Here is a 15,145-nt window from a genome sequence, read left to right as displayed (position 1 = left end):
GAAGTGGGAATGAGGTGAGGAAACAGGAAGTGGGGATGAGGGATGAGGGGAAACAGGAAGTGGAGGTGAAGGGAAAGAGGAAGTGGAAATGAGGGATGAGGACACACACAAAGCAGAGAGCTGTGGCAGAGGTTTTCCTGTTGTTAAGAGTTAATTTGTTTATTTCAATCAAAATAAGAGTTATCTTGCCCCCATTTTTTAAACCAAAAACCACTGTGGTCACTGCTGCGACTTGGTCTTGACTCCTGCAAGCCAGGTTAATTCCATCAGTGCTAGTGAATTCTCGACAGTTCCCTCCATTGTGGAAATCTGGTTGTGAGTTGACGTGGTCCACATTCCAGCTTACACTTTATGGCTCGGCGTCTTTGCTGAGTCCCCTCAGCGGGAGGACCTACGCTGGAGTTTTGGCTGCTCTCTGGGAATCAAATTATGAGTGGTTGGTTCTGCTGGAATCTTGGCGCTCTTCTGCAGTGACTTTAGGGGCACTTTGGCTTAAAGAGGCCAGAGTTAGAACTTCAGTGAAGGTTTTCCCAGAATGCCCGTCCCGCATCCCAGCACTTTGACGTGGTGTGTGTAGACCTCTTTTAAATGTTCCTGAACCCCTAAACCTCCTGGCGCATGGATGGCTCTTGGGGGAGAAGTCCACACTAGCCTGGGAAGTTTCCTGAAAACGGCAGTGGTGAACTCAGAACTGGGATGTGACCCTCATCTTAACCCTTCTCCCCTGTGGCCACTAGCTCCACCCCAGCCGGCCTCAGGGAAGCAGCTCTCGGTCGTTCATGGCCCAGTTGCTGGGGCCTGGGTGGTCCCTATAGCTCCTTCCAAAGCAGGAACAGCCTGCCCCCGTCAAGGGAGGAGCTGATATGACCCCTGGTGCAGAAAGTACACCTAATGGGTTTTCATAATGATGACCATAAGACTCATATGCTGAAGCGTAAACCATTTAGAAAGGTTTGAAAAAGAAAAAATCCTGGTGCTCCCAGAAGCAAGCTCTAATCAGGGAAATTGTGTGTGTGAAGCATCTCTCTCTGATGCTGGAAAACAAAGTGTCAGGGGAGAGGGCGTGCTGGGTGAGCACTGGTCAGGCCGATGTTTTAGCCCCATCTTTCTTTTCCGCTCACTGTTTACACAGCCTGTTCTTTCCTTAGTTGTCTGCTGTACTTACTATCTCCTGGATAACCTTCTGTTGTAACCTTAGTGCGACTGTATTATGTTCGACCAGTACTTAAACATATTCCTCAAAGTTCTCTCTCGGCACCTCAGGAATCAACACCAAAACCACTCTGCAATATGTTTTCTGAAGAGCGAGTTCCGTTAGAAGGTAGGTTGGTCTTGGAAGTCATTCAAGGGAGCTTTAAGTCAGGCCAATTCCAAAGATAGATTCCAAAGATAACAGTACAAGGAGAGCAACACGTGGGTTTGTCCAATTAAGAAATGTTGACTTCCACAAAAGATCCCAGGTTTCCAGCTACAGTGGTACAAGGGCTGTCACACAATGAAACACTACATGGTAATGGAAAAGGGCAAACTTTAATACACACAACAACATGGGAAAATCACAGAGATAATTAAAAACGCCAAAAAAGAGTACATACTGTATTCCAATTAGGTGAAGTACCAAACTTAGCAAAATTAACCTACAGTGGCAGAGGGCAGTCTTGAGAGGAGGGGCTATGGAGTGGGCGGGGCAGGAGGGCGCCCTCTGGTGGTCATTATACAGGTATCTGCATGAAGGTTACACGCTTCAGATTTGTTCATTTTATTCTGTTATACCTCAAAAAAATGGTGCATTCCATTAAACAGAGACGGCACGGAGTCTGAGTCATGTCTAAACCAGCGTCTGAATAAATGAAAAGGCAGTGGCTGACCTCGGGGGGCAGAGGTCTGTGTGTGAATGGAGTAAGTTCCTGCTCTTCACAGCTTCTCAGTTTGCCACCCCTTATTCCTCCAGGGCTGTCTTGGGAAGAGTTACACTCCAGTTTTACTTATTCATGAGTCCCTCCCTATGTCTGAAAACATGGCCAAGGAGGCGCCATTGTGTGCAGAGCCACTGGCTGCCGTGTTGCTGTTGGATGTGCATCTTGTGATGCCAAAGGACGGCAGCTGCTGTTTACGTTTTTGCAACATCACCATCACACGGAGGCTTAATCATCTGGGTTTCACTGCTCTGGGTCCAGTCCTGAGTGAGAAAACAGAGCTGGGAGGAGGTGCAACAGTGCCATTAACTGCAGGGCTTGGAACGAGGTCATACCTGGGTTTAAATCCCTGCTGTGCAGCTGAGTATCTCTGGAACCTAGCAAGTCACTTAGCATGTCCACACTTCTCAGCATCCCCTGGGTAAAAGGAAACAGTATCTACCTCAGTTGGTCTTTTCCCTGTATTTCCCACACTTGCTCTTCTTCCTACTGGAGGGTGTGCTTTGGATGAGACTGTTGCGTGTAGTGTCAGAACGGCAGGTGTTAGGGACCACTGTGAGTCTGTTAGCTCTCCTGATCCACACGAAGAGATGTATGGATCTTTATTTAAATCTTTTGAACTATCTGTGTTATTGTAAAAAGCTCTGAAGTAAACTTGATCGTCGTCTTGTCAACTGTGTGGCGTCGGATACCACTCTGAGCCTGAGTTTCTTCAGTAAAGGGAGAACAGTCTCTTCCTTTAACGGGCTGCCATGAAACTCATTGAGCCGGTGTCACAGGTCACGTGCACCTGCTAAATGGCAGCCGCTGTGCTGACGACCGGCAGCACCCTGCCTCCGTTATTGCACGGTAACAACTACACAAGGGCGGAAAGAGCGTTTCTCTGCTTTGACCTTTGTGACTGCCGTCATATGAACGTTATTATTATTGTTTTTTTGCAAGAACTCTGTAGACATTTAAACAAACCAGCGAAGGATGCTGCATCACAGTAACGAGCTGAGAGCCCCCTTGTTTGGGAAGAAGTGAGGGAGTGGTGCTAGGTCATCTCCGTGGCTGCTAGAGTTGACCCGTATTCCCTGCTTCGGATTTTGAGTCACTTGAAACTGAAGTGGGTAGAGAAAGTGTCCCAATTAAGTAGAGAGAATTGTTTATTCATCAGATATTTTCATCCTTTTCCCCCCTCATCCAGCGACCATTTATTTTTAACGGTAGTGGTGTTTGGGGGGGGAGATGGGGAAGGGAAGAGCAGCACACTGTCGGTTCTGTCCGTTGCAGCTGGAAAACCTTCCTGGCACAAGGCAGGCCAGTCACGTAACAATAAATAAATGATACATATTAAACATGGTCCAATTAGAGGAAACGCATATAGGTTTATTGTGCTTGTCCAAAGCCAGAAGGGAACCATATTTGAAAACATGGAAATTAATTGTACATCACAGAATGAACAATCGTTTTTTGAGGGGATGGTGGTCTGATTTATGTTGATTCTTTAAACTGTAACATAATTATCCCAACCATCACTGCTTTTAAGAGCATTTCCCTATTGCAGTTAAGTTAAAACCAATTCAGGTTAGGAATTCCTGCTATTAATGCTTTGTTAAGACTGGATAAGTTTATTGTATTTTATTAGGAAACTTAAGAATCTATGTCTTAGTAGCTAAAAATAATAAGGAATTTCATACACATAAACCAAATGTTAAACACAGATAATTGGCTTGTGGTCAGAATTTGATTATTTTATGTTATTCAGCAAAATACCTTCTCTCTAGCAGCATTTTTGTACCAGGATTTCCCATTAAGAAGATCGTTTTGCTTGGAGAAGTTTTAAGCTACATCTGTATGTAATAATTTTTCAAGATTCCAAAGACTAGATAGTACTTAGTAAAACTCAAAGGAATACTTCAATTATCTTCAGACTTATGTTTATGATTATCCAGCATATAACCAGGAGTTGATAATATCTTGTTGATCCACAAATCGAATGGCAGAGAAAATGCTTTCAGGAGCCCCGAGGAAACAATACCTCTTAGGAGTTTTGAATCTTTCTACCAAGATGTGCGGGTTGACCAGTTAACCCCAGAATGCCTGCTCTTCAATATTCATTCAGTTCCTGCTGTCTTCTGTAAGAACAGAACATACAAAAGAGTAGCAATGCTCATGGCTTACTGAAAGCTGAAGCGATAAAAAGTAAGTTTAACCTTAAGGTCTGACTGTGCCAGTGGGCTCGCGGCACTACCTGCACGTGCGACGGGGCACAGGTAGGTGTGACGGGGTATGACGGGGCACAGGTAGGGCGGTTTAGGAGAAGATGCCAGGAGGGCTGTGGGGCAAGGTGTTTCTGCAGAGGTGCTCCGCCATCTGATGTAAATCAGGACATTCTACAGGTGTGTTTACAACTGTCCTTTTCCATGTAACTGCCCTTCACTGACACAGTGAAGCTGTGCCTTGAGGTATAAAGTCAGACCGTTTAACCTGAGAAGATTGTGTGGAATGTAAGCTTTACTGTGAGATTTATACAGATCTTGGTAAGATGTTTCTAGTGTGGTTATTAAGATTAACTGCAATGACAGTCCCTGTCATGCTGTAGCATCTTACAGTTTCCAGCACACTTTTGCATTCATCATCTTATTTGAAACCCACACTCATCCCCTGAGGGCCCCGCTGTCGGGAAGAAGACCTTAAGTTTCTGAAGAGACACAGTGGAGGTTTTAGCCAGTTAATGTAGCTGAATAATCAAGGTAAGAGGTCACTAAACAAATGTACAGCTAGTCATGCCTTTAAAAAGTCATTTACTAAGTGAAAGAAGGCAATTTGAAGAGGCTACATACTATGCGATTTCAACCGCATCACATTCTGGAAAAGACAGGACTGTGCAGACAGTGGAAAGATGGGCGGTTGCCAGGGGCTGGGGGGGTGGAGATGAACAGGCGGAACCCAGAGGAGTTTAAGGGCCATGAAGCTTCTCTGAATGACATCATAGTGGAGGATATGTGTCCTTATACATTCATCCAAACCCAGAGAACGTCCAACACCAAGAGCGAACCCTAATTGTAAACTATGGAGTCTGGGTGACGATGAGAGTCTGTGGAGGTCCATTGATTGTAACAAATGTACCACCTGGTGGGGGGCATGGATAGTGAGGGAGACTGTGCGTGGGGGGCAGTAGGGAGCATGTGGGGCATCTCTGTACCTTCTGCTTAGTTTTGCTGTGAACCTAAAACTGCTCTTAAAAAAAAATTAGGTCTTTTTTTTTCCCGAAGTTCATTCACTACATTTAAGGAGGAACAAATGAAATAAACATCTTGTGTTCTGTAGCTTCAGATCCCACCAGTCTCCCTAGTCAGCCCCCACCGGCTACGCAGTTGTCTGCAGTTTAACGCGACGCTAAAGCCCGGAAGACGGCCAGCACGCCCAGAGGCAGGCTTGCTAACGTCAGCAGCGTTGACTTCGTGTGTAAACACAGTTTATTTTATATTTAGATTTCTTTACATCTGACCAGTTGTGTCACGCTATCTCTTCTTTCGGTTATAGAACGCCCTTGTCCCGAACTCGGGAGAAAGGAACGCAGCATTCCCTTCGCTGTAGTTTGGCTCCGTTCCTGGGGCTGGCTTGGGCCAGAAACGAAACCTCTGGAATTGTCTCAATTTTTTTCACTCTTCCTTTTTTTCCCTTCAGGGAGGTGGTCTTGAGGGCCCCAGAGGCTCAAAAGAGGGAAATGGGCAGCGCCCGGGGCCTTCTCCCCACGTCAACTTCATGACACGTTTTTTCCCCTTTACTCTCAAACCCAACCACCAACGTATGCTTTTGGTGGCCAGAGTGGAAATCTCCAGTGTGACGTGTGCCCTGCCCATCACTGAATGCCCATCAGTGACATACACAGGCTAGCCCACAGTTCAGTCTAACCTTCATCCCCAGAATGTGCTGGAAAGTCATAAGGAAGGTGCTGATGGATGTCCTGGAATACTGCTGAGGACTTAAGACTGGGGGGTGCAGGTGGTGAGTTTTGTCACCAGGCTGATCACCAGATCACGTCACCCTGGTGGACGAGCCCCGCCAACGTCGAGAAGACTGTTACTGTGGGAGCAAGTGTTAATATGGTCCAGACAGAATGTAACAAAGCTGAGAAATGGAGAGGCTGAATGCTCGTTTCCTTTTAAGACTATTAAAGTTCTCTACCTAAAAGAACAGTAACTGTTGTAAATATTCAGCGCATATATAAACAATGGGAAGCCCTGAGAAAGTGTCAACACGATAAAATAGCGTATTTCCCAAGATCTCTGTGTCTGAATCTCTTTCCTTAAAAACCATCATCGTCCATGAAAAGAAGGAAAATCGCACACTAAAAAGATGACAGGTTATATTCTTCATGTGCGTACTTAGTTTGCTTGGTGGTTAATTTTGTGAGTATTAGACACTGGATGTGAGTGCTTGGTAGTGTGAAGTTGTCAGGATAATGGAAAGATTCCGGAAGCAATTCCCAGACGGGTGCTCAAAGGAAGGACGGAGCCTGATTTGGGAGGAAAGTAATTACCGGTCCAGGCGGGTCCAACGGAGATTTTAATTAGGTTCTAGTTGAATTGCAAAGATAATGGTTTTAGCTGATAGAAGGGGTGATGTTGGTAAAAGGATTAGGCCCACTTCTCAGGAGATTTCTAATAGATTTCACATCCTTAGTCAATGGTGCATGCCAAGATCAGGACGAGAAAGGTGATTTCGTGGGGAAATAGCTAATTAAAATACTAATTTAAGGATAGCTCACACACCTGACGCTCAGTTCAGGTGGTGGAGAAGAATTCATCTCTTTACTTTCAAACCATACATAAAGCAGTTATTTTAATCCCGAGTAATGTGGAAGCTTTTATTCTAAAACATTCCCCGTGGAATTTTCTTTTCACAGTTTCCTTTTTACATCAGATTGTTGAGCTTGACCTTATTGTCTCGTTGTAAACGTCAGTAGCAAGTGAAGGTGTTTTGAGTCGCATCTGCCTGTAGAATGCAAACTGGGAGAGCGCCTGGGCGTGTCTTAAGATCAAAGAGAGGGCAGGGCAGGTCACGCATCACTTTCCTGGGACTGAATTTTATTTGCCTCGACTTTCGAGTGGTACTGTGAAATTCAGCCTCAGTCGACTTCCAGGAAAGGGTTGTTACTATATAGTATGGTTCATAAGAATCTCCATACTTTTCTACTGGTTATCACATAGTTTGTTTTTACTCTTCTGAACTACAGGGTGGAATCTCATGTAATTCCTTTACACACAAGATATTCCCAATTGCCTTTAATTTTTTTGGCTTAGCGGCTTTGGCTCCATCCCCACAGAGGAGGGGTTGTGTATATTACCTGATAACCAGGTGGTCCACACGCAGCCGTCGTAGACCAGGACTGCTGGCGTGCCCTGGGGTCCGGGGTCCAAGGCGCCCCGGGACGCCTGTGCTGGTCTCGAGACAGATCTCAGCTGGTGGGAGCTGCCTTGTTCCTGACTTGGGATGTCAACCAGGTTCCTTAGCCTCTCAGACCCACTTCTTTTTCATTTTTAATAAAAAAGGCATGAGTTACCAGGCAGGTGCAGATGTATACAACAGGACAGTATATACCGCACGTTTTAAAAATAGTCTTGCCTGTGTAGGCTGAGTAAGGATGGTTACTTCAGAATGCTAGAATTACATGCAGCATTTTTATGCATGTTTTGCATATGCTTTATTTCCTACAACAACTGTGTATTACTTGGTAGTCAGAAAAAATGACTGTTCAGGAGTAGTTTTGATTGATTTTCCTTTTATTATTATTTACTTTAGTTGATACTTTAAAAAATTTTTTGGTTACTTTTTTTTTATTTTATTTTTTTGCAGGGGGGATAGTTAGGTTTGTTTATTTATTTATTTTTAGAGGAGGTGCTGGGGATTGACCCCAGGGCACCTTGTGCATGCTAAGCGTGTGCTCTACCACTTGAGCTATGCCCTCCCCCTGATTTTTCCTTGTATAAAAGGATTCGGTGGAGTGAGCGCCCTGTCTGGCAGTGCTCCCTTCACCCCTGCTCCCCAGCACTCCTTGCCTCTCCCACCTGGATTTCCTTCTCCTTCGCCCCCCCTTCTGGTAGCACTCACCACCTCCTGACCCCTGTTGCGACAAGAATGTGGTGGTGGAACTCAGCATGTCCCCTCCAGGGCAGACCCCTCGCCCTCGTCTTCGCCTCACTGCTTCACCCAAGCACCTAGAGTCCTGCCTGGACACACGCAGGCCTTCAATAAATGTTTGCTGGACAAATACGTGAGCTTTCACGAGGCCTGCCCTGATCCGAGAATGCCCCAAAGCGGGCGGGAGGGCAGAGTGGTGTGCACTCATTTATGTCAGTGAGCTCAGAGAGAACACCATCTTCATATTCACTCACACTTCTCCCAACAATTTCCTGCAGTCTTTTCAGCCCCATGAAAACTTCTGCTTTGTGTCAGAGGAGGGGAGGTGTGCCTTCCCATGTTTGTTTCTCCTCTGCAGGGGATCCATGCAAGACCTGTAACCTGCAGGGCGCTTGCTGGTGCCCTGACCGCGTTCATAATAATGAAAAATGAGTGGGATTCATCTACCATGTCTGTGTTACAGAGACCTTCTGGGGACAAAATGGGGTGTAAGGTGTGGAAAGTGCTTTAAAGTCACTCAGTGCTGCCTAATTTCTGTCCCCAGTTATTATGTTACTGCTATTACTTCAGTGATGAAAAGCACCACTGGAAAGTGGAGTGGCTCTCTTTATATCAGAAGAGTTCTAGAATAATTTAGGAGAAAAATCTTATCATCAGACTCCTTCAAGTTAAAGGAGGATGCAGTGAAAAGAGAAAAATACATATGTATATATGTGTGTATATATGTATATATATATGTGTATATACACACACACACACACACACAGTGGACCCTTGAACAACATGGGCTTCAACTGTGTGTATCCACATACACTCAGATTTTTTTCAGATAATACTATAGTACTACACAATCCACAGTATTTAGTGTATATATATATGAGTCACTTGTTTTTTTATAAAAATATAAATTATATTTTATAGGAAGATGTATATAAGTTATGTAATACTTTTTATATACACTTATAAGTATGTGCACTTACAATTATTATAATAAGTATATACACGTATACAGTCATTGTGAGGGAGGGACTAGTTTGCTGAGTTGTCATTATCAGTAGCTAATATAGATATTCTGCTAACTGTGAGCACCTGATCTGGAAACAGTCTGTCCATGTTCATGGTGCACTGCCTGCGCCCTCTTGGTCTCAACCCCAGAAACCCGAAGCCGTCCAGGCCCTGCTATCATTTGGTGCCCAGAATATGAAACAGTATAAACCACTTTTTTTCTGTCAAAATCGTCTTACATTTACTGCCCCTTTTCCCTAGGCAGAGAAATTCCATCACTGGTAGTTCTCTCTCTCTGTCTCTCCTTTTCCCTCTGATACATACACACACCCCTTTAATCCATATTCTCCTTTACCTCAGTCTTCCAAATTTTGCTCTTTCCCAATAAATAAAATCATTCTTTGAACCTCTTTCTATGTCACTTGTAAACCAAAAAAAAAGAAGAAAATCTGGTCACTGTCTAATGCCCCTGTACATGTTTTGAGAAGGAAATTCGTTTGTTTTGGTATTAGATTTGTCACAGTATAGATCTAGGACACATCTCAAGTATTCATCTGGAAGAAAGGGACTGGAGCTTAAGGAGGAGCAGGACTTACTTCCTATTTTCTACTGTTTCGAGGGCTTGACTTTTAGATTTTACATTGTCCATATATTACTCTCGCCATATTTTTGCTTTATGTTTAAGTTATCCGTATGGTGGTAGGGTTGATTGGAACTGTTTTTTTGAATTACAAATATACAAAATTTCAATCATTTTATGGATTAAAATAAGCACTGTGGTCCAGCTTGAGCCTCTGATCACCATTTATAAGGTCAGTATCCTTTTCAAGTTCTGTATAGTACAGGAACTGGCTTACAGATAAACTTCTGGATAACAACCCATTTGTAAACTGTAAACAACCATTTCGGTTAAAATCAACCAATTTTCAGAATACAGTATGGAGACTATATGGATTATGCAGCGTCCAAACAGGAAGTCAGATATCATGAAAGTTGCATACTGAAGTCCATTTCCTAGTTCGAGACCCTGCAGGCAAATAGTCATCTCTCCACAGTGTGACACCTGCAGAGTTAATCCAGGACATCAGACAGCCCCGCTTGATGAGCAGAGGCTACCTGACCATGGGAAACAAATACGTGTGTGTGTATATACATGTACACATAGTCAACATTTACATTTTATGTAATACATACAGTAAGCACATAGTGCACATAATATATAGTAAACATCATGTTATACTTGCATTTTCCAAACTTACATGTGTTGTACTTCCCCACCACAGCGAAACTTTAATCATCCCTTCCTTCCTTACTATAATGGTATTACTATATAATGAACTAATAATAGTAACAATTTTCTTGCAATCTTAAATGGAAGGGTTAGTCAGCCTATCTGAATGCACAGAATTCGCTTCTACCACTGGACGCAGGCATGGTTCGTGATGCAGACACACAGACGCAGTGCAGGAATGGATAGGGGTGGTTTTCCCTTTTCTTTAATGAACCAAGCTCTGGTGTGTTTGTTTGGATGTTTGGTAGGTTGGTTGGATATACAACTAAGGAGTGTTTTGCAGCCACACATTAAAAACACACACACACACACACAGTCAGTCCCTGGGAGGGGTCTGAGTTCACTATCAGTTTTCCCCATTGACAGCAGTTTTGCTTTTCAGAGCAAAACTGGCTTGTTCCCTGTGTGTCGGCTAATGAACATTAGTTCTCATACCTTATTCAAAGGGTTTAATGTCATTAGTTTTAAAGAAAAGGATCTCAGTTGCAGTTCCCAGCCTGTTCTCCTATCATTAAAAAAAAAAAAGTAAGATTATGAGGAAATGTTTACATTGGTTTAATAGGCATTAGCTTTATTTTTCAAAACATTTTCTGCTTTAAAGCACAGTAGACGTTGCAGCTGTTTGTAGCTTTAAAGTGGTCATCAGAGTGAAACACTTGTTTATTTCCTTTCCCTGTTTTTTCTATCGGGAAAAAAAAAATACATTCGGTGTCCTAGCAAGACACAGTCCATGTTGCTAAGTTTTGTCAGTTTTTACTAAGTGTGTTTACTGTCACTGGGGCAGAGGTTTAGAATGGCTGCAGGATTGGTAAGGGAATGTGACAGGGTGTCTTTCTAGGTCGCCGTGGTGTATGTGGGGTCCTAACTGTCACGATTCGGCTAAACCTTCTCTAACCACGGAGCAGAAAGTGCGCCTTCCTTGTATTGTTCCGTTCGTGTTCCTCTGCGCCCGTTCAGAAGTCTGACACTTCCCCTGCCTGGCAGATTAAAGGGGCAGCGTGTGGCATCGTTTGACCACGTGCAAAACAGCTTTCTTAGCCCAGGCTCCTGGCGGGATGCTAGCCACTCAGAGTGGAGGTGCCAGGCATCTGCCCTGAAGGTAACCAGAAATTTGGTCTCATTTTCCTTCTTGACAAGTTTTCTTAAAACCTGAAAAGTTTTTTTTTTCCACTTTCATTTTTCAGTGTTGATCAGGGAAAGAAAGGAAATATGGCATCAATAAAAAAAAAATCATAAAAACAGCCCTAAAGAATAGGAACTATGCAAAACAATGAAAAACACAGAATGGTGCCTTTTCTTTCTGTGACAGTCTATCGATAGTGTTAGATTGTGGTGTCCTTCCTTTAATCCTGTGGCTTATCTATCACTCCATTATGTATTTTTTTCTCCCTTATGAGAAAAGCAATGTTTATTATCACAGGTGACAAAGCACAGAAATAAAAAACAAGCAGAGAGGTTACATTCAATCACTTTAAGCGCATTTCATGTCTCCTTTTTGCTTTCATTCCCGAACCAAAAGGCAGTAAACCTACTGAGCACAAACTGACTTTCTCAGGGGGACATTACCCAGGTGGGCCAGGACAGGTGCTGAAGCAGTAAAAAGATAAACATTAAGTCATTCTTGGTGATTCTTAGCTAGATAGCTAAAGAAAGAATTTAGAAACACCATTGTGCTCCTGTTCAAATATTTACTAATTGAACCTGGAAAGGAAAAAATGTTGATCAGCTCATGTAGAATTCCTTGTCCTTTTCCTTCTTTAAACAGGATCTCAATGATCCAAGAGAAAGGGGTTGTTTATCTAAGAAAGAAACATGAGCTTCGCGTATGGCGTCTCAGGTACACCTAATGTGGGCTTCCTTCAGCAAATACAATTTAGCAGTCTTGCATTTGGCAAAACATGTTTCTTGACTGTTTGTTTAAGAGATGACTTACCAGTCGGGCAGATTAGAATGTTTACTACATGTGACATATCTTTCATCTCTCACCGTGGCTGTTAGCCCTGGCGCTAACCTGAGCATGATGACTTAGGAAGAAGCGGGAAGTCAGGGTGAGCAGATATTTGGGTTATAGCTTGTCTTCCTGGATTCCTTGTATTATTTAAGTTGAATATTATTACTTGCACATCAGGGTCCTTCAGAGAAAATTATTGGAGAATTTACCCAGAAGGGGTAGTGCTTATAAAGACACGACTAATGAGTTTTGTATTACAGGGCGCGTCTTTTTGATACGTTTTTGTTGTTTTCTGTTCTTTGATTTGAAGCGACCCCTCTTGTTACAATGAAAGCAGTGCCGAGGGCTTTCATTCATCTCGGCTCAGGACCAAAGTAATAACTTGGCCGTTTCCTCTCCGAAGGTAGGAGAGCTAATGAGAAACACAGATTAGGAGCCGAGATCTATTCTGAGATTAAGATAAAGCGTCCTAACAGAAGGTTTACGGCGAAATGAAAGACTAGGGCAAAGTTTTGAATGGGGGGAACCTGCTTGTTAAAGTTCCCATGTGGTGTTAAACAATCACAGTCTCTCCTGGGTAAGCGTCCTGACATGATGTCACTGTAGCAGTTAATGCTTTATCTGCAATGTGTGCAATGTGTTTAGACCTCTTTTCGAAGATATATAGTCCACATCAAGGAAAAATCCCAGGGTGATTTTAGGTTTTGTGTAAATAGCTTCACATGTGAAAATGATCGCTTGCGAAAGAAAAACTGAGCTCTTAGTATCCTATTTGGGTTAAACTCTGTAAACACTCTCAAACAGTGGGATCACGTAGATCACAGCAAAACTGCACCAAAATGCCCTGCACACGCGCCCCGCGGGGCTACCTTCCAGCCCGTCCCCGCACTGACGGGGTGCGGGGGAGCACCGGCTGCGGCGCTGCCTCCCCTCCTAAAACCCACGCCTGCTCACAACGGCAGACCCCCTGGAAAAGCCACCCCCGGGGGTGGGTTCTGAGAAATGTAAGGCTTGCTTTCTTTAATTTCCTCTCATTTACCGAGAGTCCCACTCTATTTTAGTAAATAAATTCAGGAAATTGGTAAAGCACTTGACTCCATCCGCTGTGTATCAGTAATCACCGTGATTGTCACGTTTTTCCTGGCTCCGGCGGCAGTCGCTTACCGCTTCCCTCCCGCGCCTGCGACCGGCTGACAACATCCCTGGCGATGGGTGTCGCTGAGTTTAAGCTACTTACACAAACAAAACAGCCCACACGGCGGCGTGCAGAGAAGTGCCCTTCCTCTGCTCGCACGACTCCTAACCTCAGAGGCTTTTCTCTGGTGACCCTGGCGTCCTCGCCCTTGGTGCCCACGGCTGCTTTCCGCGGCGGCGCGCAGCGAAGGGAGTCATTCAAAGGCGCCGGCGCCGTCTGGCTCCCGCTCCCCCCGCCGCCCCTCCCCCGCCGTTCTGCGGGCTAACTGCGCGGAGCGGGGGTGGCCGCGTCCCTACCTTCATCAGCCACTGGGTGTTGTTCTCCATGATGCTCTCCAGCACCTGCAGCCGCTGCACCGAGTCGTCGTAGTCCAGCGGCGCGTCCCTCTGCACCGCGTTGGACACGTAGGGGCTGGAGGCAGAGCGGCAGTTGTCCGTCTCCGGCAGCAGGAACGTGTAGCTGCAGGAGCCGTGCTGAACCTGATACTGCCTCTTCCCGATGCCGTCCGGGCTCTTCCGAAAGCTGTTATAGGCTGCGGCTGCGGCGAGGTCACAGCTCAGAGTAAAGACGAGCAGCTGCCACATTCTCCCGCTCGCTCGGTCTAAGCCACCAGCCTAGCAGACTGCAGGGCGCATGAGACTCGGCGCTAAGCTGCGCTCTTGCGCGCGGGGCTCCCCTGCCGCGGCTCAAGGTCCATCAATGAAAGCCTCCTTCGCTCCTTGTCTGGCGGCAGCCTCGGCTTCCGACGCCGTCTCCTCTCCGTTCCCGCAGTCAACTGTCAGGCTGCAGCGGGAGGGACGGCCCTGCTCACGGGTGAGGGCTGCATTCGCCTTGCTGATCAGCTGGGCTGCTTCGTGCTCTTCCCCCAGATCCTGCGGTGTCAGGATCCGAATCAATCACTTTCCTTTCCTTATATGATAAGTTGATAAGAGCAGTCAGACATGTGTAGCCGGCTGCTCCGCCCTCCCGGCTTGTCCGTTATCTTCCTGTAGGGGGTCACTAGCCAGGCAACAGGAAAAATCCCAGCGTGATGTGTGCTGTCCAACCAGGGCTATAAGCTGCAGAAACCCTGTGGGAAAAGCCGATCAGTCACAGGACCCCTGGGTATTTCGGAGACACCACCCTAATTGAGTATTTCCTAGAGAGAGCTGGTCGGTCTCTTGTGTCTGAAACTGATTTCACAGTGCTAAGCTGGTAAACGATCTAGGGCAACAACTTTAAAGTACAAAGAAAGTTCCTGTTTTTTCCTTTAGGAATAAAAATGCTACAAATATGTCAGGACTTTGGTTTATTTCTGTTGTTACAAACACAGAGGAAGAAGTCTTGCTCTTGTAAACTCTTTGCCTTTTACAGGGAAGATAGTTTTGTTGGTGTTAGTTGCTTTTTGAACCATTAGCTAAGTGTGCAAAATTGTCATCTTAAAACCAGTCGGATAGGAACATCTCGCTTTATTAAACTGTGTTAAGAAAATCAGTTTTTGAGCCCTGGCATTTAATCTTTGAAGCAAAATATCCACTTTGATATTCAAAGTAAACTTAAAGTATACTGGGCTGATTAATGGCCTGTTAAGTTACAGTAGAAACCAGAATTTAAGTAAGAGGAGGCTGAGAGAGACGTATGCAAACTTCTCCTTTATTAGGTCAGGATTTGCTCAG

The 15,145-nt window shown here is 44.9% G+C and overlaps 2 protein-coding genes across 9 annotated transcripts in view; one reads left to right on the top strand and one right to left on the bottom strand.

Moving 5' to 3' along the window:
- Window positions 1–14,515, bottom strand: part of ANGPT2 (angiopoietin 2) — a 50,894-nt gene extending 36,379 nt beyond the window's left edge. For both annotated transcript variants that reach the window (XM_006197958.4, XM_006197960.4), the window contains exon 1: window positions 13,787–14,515. In XM_006197958.4, coding sequence (XP_006198020.1) covers window positions 13,787–14,074 — 288 coding nt within the window. In that variant the 5' untranslated portion in view covers window positions 14,075–14,515. The remainder of the gene's footprint in view (window positions 1–13,786) is intronic.
- The window catches only part of MCPH1 (microcephalin 1), a 185,880-nt gene that overhangs the window by 112,250 nt on the left and 58,485 nt on the right, over window positions 1–15,145 (top strand). The gene's annotated exons all lie outside the window — the stretch shown is intronic.

This window comes from Vicugna pacos, chromosome 26 (genome assembly GCF_048564905.1).
Source record: "Vicugna pacos chromosome 26, VicPac4, whole genome shotgun sequence".
NCBI classification, from domain to species: Eukaryota; Metazoa; Chordata; class Mammalia; order Artiodactyla; family Camelidae; genus Vicugna; species Vicugna pacos.
This window is presented reverse-complemented; position numbering and strand designations above follow the sequence as displayed.